This window comes from Cibotium barometz, chromosome 14 (assembly GCF_041138505.1).
Source record: "Cibotium barometz isolate CiBa-2024 chromosome 14, ASM4113850v1, whole genome shotgun sequence".
Taxonomy (NCBI): domain Eukaryota; kingdom Viridiplantae; phylum Streptophyta; class Polypodiopsida; order Cyatheales; family Cibotiaceae; genus Cibotium; species Cibotium barometz.
The window spans coordinates 27,766,504-27,777,697 of record NC_141059.1 but is presented as its reverse complement, the minus strand read 5'-3'; the positions used below and the strand labels follow the sequence as shown (position 1 = coordinate 27,777,697).

Below are 11,194 nucleotides of genomic sequence, written 5' to 3'. Positions count from 1 at the left end.
ATTGAATGTAAGTGTATTTGCAACATGTAAATTATAATTGGAAAGTTTGCACTCAACCAAAGCCAATCACTTGTTTTGTCCCTTCATTTGAGGGTGGTGATTTATCCCTCAAATGCGTGCATATATGCTCAAGGGTTTTGAAGATGCCATAGAAACCTTCATTAAATTCATGATTTTCATGGCATGTTACTCACTTTCAATATTGTCTTTGTTTAAGTGAGCTAGTATGTGGTTTGATATTCAAAAATCATCGATCTGCTCATCTTCCTTATGTGCAAAGTCAACATTATTTTTATAAGCATGACATAAACTTATTAAAATTGCTTTTTTAATCTTCTTGCTAAGATAAACTAGAAATATCAAGCCTCAATTGGAGAAAACTTTACATTATTTTGCACATGAAACTTCACATATTTTTAAAAACATTTTGACGAAGTTTGCCCATCTCTTCCCATGTTTGTCTAGCTCAATATATGTTAGTGGGGTTTCTTTCAACACTCTACATGAATAATAAGCACAAGAGAGAGAGTGTGTGTGTGCATGTGCTAACATTTTGAATGTGCATATGAGTGTTTGCATGTGCATGTGTGTGTGTGTTGCGCACGTCTACATCCCAAATCATCTTGGCTATACATTTCGTATCATTTACTTAGGCCTTGGGTGTGCAAGTGTATGAATCCATATGTATACAAGTACATGCACAAGTAACAATTGCCCTTCAATTTGATGGGTTTAAGCATGTAGTTAGTTGTTTTCATATATGTATGTATTTTTTTATAGCCAATTTAAAAAAATGGTTTTCTACTTTTCAAATACCCTAAAATGTGTAAGATGAATGTCAAAAATCAACCAGGGGAGGCAAACCTAGAGGAGGATAGTTGCTCATTCAAATCCATTAATTAACTATTGGATTAGTAAATGGTGAACATTTTTTTTTTGGGATCTTAGCCTTCACACGCTGGACTTGTCTATCTATACAAGATAAAGCAAGAGTGCCTACCTCTTTACGTGGAGAAAAGAGAGGGAGAATTTTTGAAAAGGAGAAAGGAGAAGAGAAGATAAGTGTTTGGGGTTTCTTTCCCACACGCCTAGATGCATTGGGCTCACAATTAGTTGCCACCATCAAACCATTTACTCATTGAATGAGTTTCTTATATATATATATATATATATATATATATATATATAATACATTAGAAATCGAATTGCCCACCCCTTCCCCCTCCTCCAGACAATGAGTTTCTTATATATATATATATATATATATATATATAATACATTAGAAATCGAATTGCCCACCCCTTCCCCCTCCTCCAGACACACACACACATACATATCTTCTAATATTATATTATGTGCATGTGTAAGAGAGAGAATATACATACACACATGTATGTTCTCTCTCTCTCTCTCTCTCTCTCTCTCTCACACACACACACACACACACACACACACACAACACACACACACAAGCACATGGTACGTGCACACACGCATACACACACTCGCACGCATGGACACACGTGTAACACATAGAGATATGCACACTTGCACACATACTCAAGCTTGCACATACACACATGTGTATATGCACACAAGCACATACATACACAAGTACATGTGCACACACATGGACATGCACACACTCACACACACATATGCACTTGCACGTGCACACACATAGATGTACACACGGGTATATTCACATGCTCACATACACGTACATGCACACACTCGCTATGGATACACACAAATACAAACATACACACACATCGCAAATACACACTAACACATACACACAATCAAGACACTTGCACGACGCATGTACGCATGCAAACATTACACAATCACATACGTATGTATGTGCACACACAATCACACAATCACACACAATCACACACATATGCATGCAAAAGAGAAGACAAAAGACAAACATACACACACATCAAAAATACAAACATACACACACATCACAAATACACACTAACACATACACACAATCAAGACACTTGCATGACGCATGTACGCATGCAAAACATTACACAATCACATACGTGTGTATGTGCACACACAATCACACACATATGCATGCAAAAGAGAAGACAAAAGACATTGTATATAAGATACACTTATTCAAGAGTGAACACACCTCATCATGCATCCCCACATATTAAAATTTAATATTAATTAAATATATATATTAAAATTAATATTAAAATATAATATTAATTAAAAATATATATGTATATGTGTTTATTTATTTTATGAATGCACATGTATACATAGGTATACGTCTCTAAATATAATAAAACATAATATTATAGATAATATGTATCTACATGTGAGTGTGTGCGTATGTGTGTGTGTGTATTCCACAAAAAAAAAGTGTGTGTGTGTGTGTGTGTGTGAGAGAGAGAGAGAGAGAGAGAGAGAGTATGCACGTGTGCATGAGAAAGAGAGTGTGTTTGTGTGTGTGTATGAATGTATGTAAGAGAGAGAGAGAGATTTTCTATATGTGGGAGAGTGTGTGTGAGAAGAGAGAGAGAGAGAGAGAGAGTGTGTGCACACGTGTGTGTCAGTGAGTGGAGGAGAGAGAGAGAGAAAAAGAGAGTGTGTTTGTGTGGGTGCATGAATGTATGTAAGAGAGAGAGAGAGAGAGAGAGAGAGAGAGAGAGAGAGAGAGAGAGAGAAACACAGAGAGACAGAGATGTGGAAGTCTATGTGTGAGAGTGTGTGAGAGAAAAGAGTGTGTGTTTTCATTAGTACATGTGCATGTGTGTACATGTGTGTGTGTGTGTGTGTGTGTGTGTGTAAGAGAGAGAGAGAGAGAGAGAGAGAGAGAGAGAGTTTCGATATTTGAAAGTGTGTGCATGTGTATGTGAGAGAGAGAGAGAGAGAGGGTGTGCATGTGCATATGTGTGTGTGTGTGTGAGAGAGAGAGAGAGAGAGAGAAAGGCATTACATGTAGGATGCATTTATTTGAGAGTGAGCACACCTCACTACTCATCCATGCCATTAAAATTTAATTAATTAAAATTATATATATGTGTGTATAAATCTATTTAAGTGTGTGTGTGTGAGAGAGAGACAGAGAGAGGCAGAGGATTCTACGTAGGAGATAGTTTGTGGGGGAGGAGAGAGTGTGAGTATGTGCTCTGTGTGTGAGAGAGAGAGAGGGGGAATAGTTCTTTTCTAGAACCTTGGTCCACCGCAGCAATGCTAGGGTAGTTTCAACAACCCATCTTTGAAACCACCGACTTTTTTTTTCCTTCTATTTTTTTTTGGGGTTTTGTTTTCTTCTTTTTTTTTTTCTGGGCACATGCAGTAGGTACGGCTGCTAGCCAAAACAGCTTTTGGCCACCGCACGACGTAGAAGTCATCTGTTTTCAGCTTTTTCTTTGCAAGCAACTCGGGACTCGTGACTGACGGGAGGCCAGCGGTCCTTCTTATCCTGGCCCGCAGCCTAGGGGCCAGGACTCGTCACTCAGCCTCCCAGGTGAGCTACAGTACCCGTGATGTGACCTGTTTGCCTTCCCTGATGTGCCCTCTCTCTCTCCCTGTTGTCCTCTGAGATTCTGTCTCTGTAGCTCACTGACTGAGCTGGAAAGCAAGCTATCCGCAGAACAGTCCTGTGGCTAAGGTTGTCTAGCGCGATCCGGTAGCTGCATCTATACCCCCCCCCAAATCGCCCTTTCCTTTGCTTTGTGTGTGTGTGTGTGTGAGAGAAAGGGAGAGAGTGAGAGAGTTACAGAGAGATCTTAATCCATCATCTATCCACCTTCAGAAGCCATACCTTGGTTTGAGCCGTGTTTTTTTGCAGAACAAGAAAGCCATTCATTTGCATCTTTTTGGCTAGAAGGTAGGTCTTTCTCCTGCATCTCTCTTGAACTTTACTTATGAGCTTTTCCTTTGCTGACTCAACTATGGCTTTCTGCAGGTAGCCTTACTTCAACGGCTCAAAAAAAGTCTACCTCTCTCTGCTCAATGATGCCAAGGCTCAACAAGGACCAAGCCTTTCTATAGACACAAGCCAATGACTGTCAACTGCCAAGAAGCGATGGTGGAAGGTCAAGCTTCTGAAAGGTCTGTGATAGCACTCAAAGTGGGATGACTGCTTTCATTATGACTCTTCTTCTTACACAGAAATTAAGCAACCACTATCAATGCATTCTACAAGCTTATGCATGTGTCTTTCTCTGCAGGATTCCTGCCCCTGCTAGCGATGCATCAGTCGCAACCATAGAATCTTTGAGAGCAAGACTGTTGTCAGAGCGGGCAGCATCTAAAGAAGCTCGGCAGCAAGCTCAGCAAATTGCAGACAAGGTATGTCATATGGTGGCTGTGGCAGACCTTTACACTGTTTTTGCAAGTAGGACCCAACTTAAAGCAGATGGCAAAAGGTCTAAACATACACATTATGTCTCTCTGTCAGGTTTCTGAGCTGCAAGCCCGTCTTGATGCAGAGATCGAGTACAGGAAGAAGGCAGAAGCTGTCATGAAGGAGGTTCTTGAAGCCTTGAAAGCCAAAGGCCTTGCCATGGAGCAGGCCATGTTCACCACATCTCTACCATTAGAAAACCTTGAAGGTGAAGAAATGGTGTCCAAAGATGTGGAATCTGAACATTCATTTGGTGAGGAGGCATGCCATGCTGTTATGGAAGAAGAGCCAGTGGATCTCGATGATCCTTTAAACTTACACCCAACCAATGGTCATGAAAGAACTCATGAAGGGCACACTTCCGGGGATGACACTTTGGCTGAAACCCGATGTAATTTGAAGAAAACTCCAGAAAATGACCATTCTGAAGTGGACAAATGCAGTGCAAATGGTGATGATGGAGAACTCAGTCATCAGCATGTTGTAAACACTGGCCTTATCATAGATATTGGCAATGGGGCTCTCTCAGCAGGTCAAGTGCTGGAGGAGAGTAACAAAGGTTACAGTGAGCAGTCTTGTCTCCTTGAACCTGGAAGAACATTTGGCGATTCAGAAAAGCATGCTGAAGGACCTGTAAAGCTGGAATGCAATGCAGAGACTGACTTGCCTTCCGTCCTACCCTTGGCCAATCAAATGGTTGTGCATCAGGAAGTTGATAGAAAGGTTGAGTCAGATGAAAGTTTGTCTGGTGGCCATAAAGTGTATGCCCTTGCCAATGAGTCATCAAGTGCCGGCAAGTCTCTGAGTCCAAGAATTTCTGATGACTTGATAAGGCATGCTGATAAGACCAGGCAGCATGCCCATTGGCTACAGCATGATGAGATGACCCAATGCGAAATGCCAAGCACAAAGAGTCTGGCTGGATTGAGACCCAAGGAGACACATCCAGGGTTTTCTCCAATCAATGGCCTTCCATATGACGTGACCAATACAAACAATGATCACCACATGCATAATGTGTCGTTGGGAGAAACACCATTTGCTAGTAACAGGAATGCAGATCACAAAAGGGGGCACATGTATTTTCCAAGCACAGCATATCAAAGTAGAGAACCTTTGCCCTCTGAAGTATCTGGGCTCAACAGGAATCCAGCAGCACATATCAGTGATGCAATTCTTGCCCTTGTGGATGACAAAAACGGGAAACTTGGAGACACTCTAATGGCCCTGCATCTAGCAAAGCAGCAGTTGAGAGATGAAGGGCAGCACAGCACTTCTTATACAGAGGATAAACATGAGCCCTTTACACCAACAGCAGCAGATGGAAAAGCTTATGTTGGTTACCATGGAGATGCACGTTATCAGCCCCCATACCATTCTAGAAGACCTGAAGTGCACAGCCATGATCCAATCATTCATCTTCCTGTCTCGCCGACTTCTGATCATGGGTTTTCTGCTTTTGAGAGGCATGATGGGCTCAGGAGAAGCAGCTCAGTTTCTGCGAACTTTATGATGCCTGGTTTTGAAGCCCAACTTCAACCAAGAGGGGAGTTGCACCTTGGTAATGGCATCACCTTATACACTGATTGATATGTAGAAAATGCTCCTCATGGCCTGCGTCTGCGGCAAAGACTCCACGACGGTCTATTATTCAGGGGTTAATAAAGGAATGTTCTATGGTGTTGTTGTGAAGACATGGATGGCCAAGCCAATGGAATGCTTCACAAAGCACTATCAATGGGACAAGTACATCATAGGTCATTATTATCCTTTTCTCTTCTTATGTGTTTTTGAAGAGGAAGTTTAGTGGATTCTCTCATAATTATCGAGGTTTAGAAGCTATGGATTAAGATAAGGGCAAGGAGATGATCAAGCATGTATAGCACTGCAGATCCCAAGCTCAATTTCAATGAGAAATAAGGTCCCAATGTCTGTCTATATTCATATAACATTCTTTAAACGTAGATCTTTACTAGAGGTTCGTCGATTGTGTGAAGAATTGTGTGTAGAAAGCGAAATCTCAAGGCGTACACGGCTAATTTTCCTTGACATTCGATGCTTAACAATGTCTTAAAATCCCTACTTTGATAACTAACTCCCTGACATTAATGATGTTTCCTTTATTTAAAACACTCTCAAGGCTTGTTGAGCCATGAGGGGTTAAAGCTCTTCCATAAGGCTCTCATATGTCTCTGTGTTTAAGATTGTTCATGCCAGGTTTTATTTATGGTATTAAGTATTTGAGTTAGCCTTTATCGAGCTTAGTCAATTAACCATGCTTAGGTTGAGCAAGTATAATCAAGTATGGTCAGGATTGTTTACCATGGTGAGGATTGGTGTTAGTGTGGGTGGCCTAATGAGGGCCTCATCTCCCAAGACATTATGTTATGACTAGTCCCTGTGTTTACCAATGTGGGTCACGCAACTGGGTGGCCTTTTCTCGAAGGGAACTCCAAGTCAATGCAAGCATGTTCCATTGTTGTTTTAGTTTTCAGTGGCACGTTCGAGGTCGCCTTTATGTACAAATATTTGTACACACTTGGGGGCTTAAGACCTCTTTGGTTTTTTTTTTTGGGTCTCGTGAGCGATCACCTCAAGGTGTACGTTTCGTTTTTTATTGTCAACCTCTCATTTCTCCTTCTTTTTCTTATGGATTTGATAGAGCATATCTTCCAGAGAGGTCCATAGTAGCATTTTAGCGTGCTACCATTGAAGTATTCTTCCATCGTAGCTCCCTCTAGGGAGCCCCATGTAGGGTCTCTATCTTCACTGCACCTTGAGGAGAAATTTTTGTGGTGGCACAATAGGGACCTTGGCCTCTTTACTTGAGTTTCCTTTTGGTGTTCTTGACACTATACATGAGTACCATGTCTCCTACCTTCTTCATGCATTTGTCCTTAAGTTGGTCGCCCTACCACTACTTGCGTTATAGTTTTTCAACCATCAATTAGTATAAGCGGATCACAATATTTGCTCACTCAGTTTCTCTAAGACAACTAACCTCTTTGTAAGGGTTTTGTTTTAAAGATAATGTCTCATTGCAATTAGAAGGCTAGGAACCAAGTATTCCATTGGCATGATTATGTCAGCCACCCAGAAAGGTGTGTTATTGATAGTCTTCTTGTAGGCAATGCGATAGGCCCATACAATCGAGTGCAACTTATGTTCCCTATCACTTTTGGATACTTGTAATGTACGTATTGTTTTTATGCTCTTGGCTTGTGTGTAGCAGTTTATCAACTTTTTGTGCACTACAAGGACTTCTTCAAGCAAGAACTCTAATCCGCCATTTATAAAATGCATACCATGATCACTCACTATTTCTAATGGGCAACCAAAATGAATAATCACATTTTCATAAACGAACTTGGTTGTGGATCTCATATCATGTAGATTTGGCCTTAGCTTACTTAATGAAGAAGTCGATTGGTGGCGACTATGATAAAACACATATAGGTTCCCTTAGCAGATGGGCTCATGTGACCCACGAAGTTTAAGCCCCATTTTTTAAATGCTTACTCAAAATTATGAGGGTTCGGGGCATACTATTTTTCTCTTAAACCATGACAAACCTTTGGTATTCATTATAGTGTTTGGCAAATTCTGCTGCATCTCATAGTCTAGCCTAAAGAACCTTGCTATTGTGTCCTTGGCAAAGTATCCTTTGTTGATGCCAGAATGGGCTTTTTCAAGAACAATGACAAAGTCGTCTTCATGAACATACTGCCATCTTGACCCTTCTTGTAAAGCATTCTTGCTATCAATTGATAGTCTTCCTAATGAGGCATCTAACTCTATCCTTCTTAGGGTGGATGCACTTACAAATGCTAGTGGACAATCGCTCTAATGAGGCATCTAACTCCATCCTTCTTAGGATGGATGCACTTATAAATGCCTTCTTTAGATTTTCGTATACCCATTGGAATTCTTCTATCCATTCAAAGACAAGTAGAAGGGTATATAAAGGTTTGTCATACATGGCTACAAGAAGATAAATCTTATGTATTCCTTATGTGCCCCATGAATCTCTGCAGCCTCTTGTAGTTGTTGATGGATGTGGCAACACTTTGATTACATGGATCTTATTCTCATCTGTGGAATGCCATTATTGGAGATAGTGTCTGAGGATGACACCATGTTTCACCCGAAATTGGCATTTGAGTGGGTTCAATGAAATACGATACAATCTCCATCTCTCAAAGAGACTAGTCCAAGATGAGCAAGATACTCCCATTTTGAGTGCACACAAAGGTCATCTATAGATATCTCTAGTATCTTCTAAAGGAGATCCTACTAGGCTATACACATCAAGCATTGGAAAGTGGTGAGGGCATTAGTCAAGCCAAATAGCGACACAATAAGCATAAGTTCCCCACAAAAGTTGTCATGTATTGATCTACTGGATCTATTTAGTTGTATCATGAGAAGCCAAATAGCATGGCACAATAGCATGAGTTCCCTACTCTATAGCAAATGTTGTCTTTTACTAATGTGTTGGATTGATTGTTACTTGTTTGTAATATGAGAAGCCATCGCAAGAAGCTATAAGCCCCTATTATTTGGAAACCCTCTCCCAACACATGGTGAGTGTATGGCAGGGGATAGAGGATTGTGGTAGCATTAAACTTTTTCTTCCTTAACCTTAGCGGGGTCTCATTAAGAGGCATAAGGCTCTCCACCTGAGCTTCTTTGAGCGTCTTTTCGTCTGTATCACTATGTCCCCAATGTTGTAGAACTTAAAGTACATGGGCACCTACCTTAAATCTTCCTCTTGAGGCATGGTGGGCTCTTTGAGTTTAGCTTCCTTCTCTACGTGTGCTTTGATTTTGTTGAGCTTACATCTAGCAGTCTGATAGAGCTGGGCCTTGCTCAAAGCTAGTGGTCTCCTCGCCACCCATTATGGCCATTGTCTTTGCCTAAAGGGTAATCTTATTTAGTTAGATTTTCCATTGTTTGGAGTAGGTCTCTCATGTGAATCCACAGCTTCAACATAATAGCTAATGTACATCCATCTCCATGGAGAGAACATACTTCTTAGGCTTCTTATGTGGTTTTCCACTTCTTGATCGGGTGACTATAGGCAATGCAGAAGTGGCTTCTTCCACTGAGGAATCATGGCTAGATGAGTTAACCCTAGCTCCCAAAAGAGATGTTGCACTAAGCATAAACTGGGAAGGTATCTCTGTTTCATCAAGTCTTACAAACCTTGTTCCAAGTTTCTATGAAATCCTCTTTTACTAATCCTCTTTCACTGCACTAGCTGGTTAGATTGGTTCTAGATGTAGCAGCTTTGGAACTAGCTCTTTTGTTGTCTCTTGAGAATGGTGATAGGTTCAACCAAGGCCTTTGGAATTTTCTCTGAGTTTCCCTCACATGTTCTATGATTGGCTCTTGAATAGGAAATGTGATACACCTAGGCGGGGTTACTCAACCACTTGCTGCACCTTTCTCACAAGCTCTTGGGCTTGTTTCATTCGCTTCTTCTCCAACATGGGGTTGGGGTAATCTTTGAGTTTCTTCTCCACCAACACGGGGTTGGGGTAATCTTTGAGTTTCTTAGGAAGATTTGTGTAGTTAATGGGCTTCTCTTTGTTGTCAAGAGTTGGTTTAAGTGAGAGATTGCTTGTTGTTTCCACAAGGGAGGTAGCTTTGGAGCTCTCATTCGAACCACTTTTAATAGTCATGACATCATCATCCTTGATAATTTATTGTGCATTACATTTCTTCATGCTCTTTGATGTTTTCTTCTTTTGGTCCTTTGGTTCTGGTCCTCCCCTTTAGGGGCTACTCTAGCCTTTGGGGCTTGTGCCTTCTTAGGCTCTTTAGCTACTTGCTTTTGAGGTTGAAGCTTGAGATTTCTTCATATTTTCCACATGATGTTCCCTTGGTTGTTGTCCTCATCTTAGTGGCTTGGAGCCTTGTGATGGCATTAAGGGGGACTGTATGGATTAGTCCTCCTTGTACATGCTCATCAAAGTGGCTTATGCTATAATTGTCACTATGTTGGGACAATTCTTATAAGCATGACCGAATCCACACTTGTAAACATGTGCCATCATAAAGGAATGACATTGGGGATAGGCATGGGATTTGAGGTGCATGGAGCACTCTGGGGGCTTAGTACAGAATCCTTGTGAGGACACTTCGCATTATGGTGTGAGCCTTTGTACCAAAAGCATTGTGTTGGTGGCCTAGATGCCATATTGTTGAAGTCTCTCTCTCCTTGCGCCATAGCTATAATAAACAAGGAGACATATTTTTAGTATGGGTACCCATAGGGATCATACTACTCATATCTTTAGTACGAGTACCCATAGGGATCATATTACTCATACGATCCCTATTCTCGATGTAGTCTCACATGGTCTCACCTTTCTTTTACTTCAGGTTGTATATATTTGTGCAATGGGGCTCCATATGGCTCCATTGGCCAACAATGAAAGTGTGTCAAGGCCTCATAGTTATCCTTTTCTATTTCACAATGAGAAGATCTTGGTGGGGTCATCAATCCATCCCATGGCTTCAAAAACTTGGTCAAACCTCTCTAGGTATTGAATGGGATCTCCAATTTCATCAAATTTGGTCATCACTCTTCAGATGTGGATTAGATTAGTCTTTCCCAAATCTAGGCCTGTTAAGTGCTATATCCATGGCAATCCCCCTTCCCATTTTAAACACCATCCTTAGCATGTCTTCTACATGTTCACATGGAATGTGGAACGTAAGGAAATGGTTGTGCAAAACCCTCTATCTTTAGTTTGGTGTATTGTGCTTCATGGAGTTGGCATGTGGGGTTTACAATAGTACTAGTCCTAT

General features: G+C 41.1%; 1 protein-coding gene across 4 annotated transcripts; it reads left to right on the top strand.

Annotated features, from left to right (window-relative positions):
* The first annotated feature begins 3,407 nt into the window (after window positions 1-3,407).
* Window positions 3,408-6,301, top strand: LOC147631881 (uncharacterized). Of its 4 annotated transcripts, none has more exons than XM_086808441.1 (4): window positions 3,408-3,496; window positions 3,938-4,083; window positions 4,203-4,323; window positions 4,433-6,301. In XM_086808441.1, exons 2-4 carry the CDS (start codon window positions 4,034-4,036, stop codon window positions 5,966-5,968), a joined length of 1,707 nt encoding a protein of 568 aa, XP_086664567.1. In that variant the 5' UTR covers window positions 3,408-3,496; window positions 3,938-4,033; the 3' UTR covers window positions 5,969-6,301. The 4 variants fall into 4 exon arrangements, with proteins under 4 accessions (XP_086664567.1, XP_086664568.1, XP_086664566.1 ...); XM_086808442.1 differs by lacking the exon at window positions 3,408-3,496 and adding an exon at window positions 3,640-3,658; XM_086808440.1 differs by lacking the exon at window positions 3,408-3,496 and adding an exon at window positions 3,677-3,863 and having other exon boundaries at window positions 3,942-4,083.
* Window positions 6,302-11,194: the final 4,893 nt, after the last annotated feature.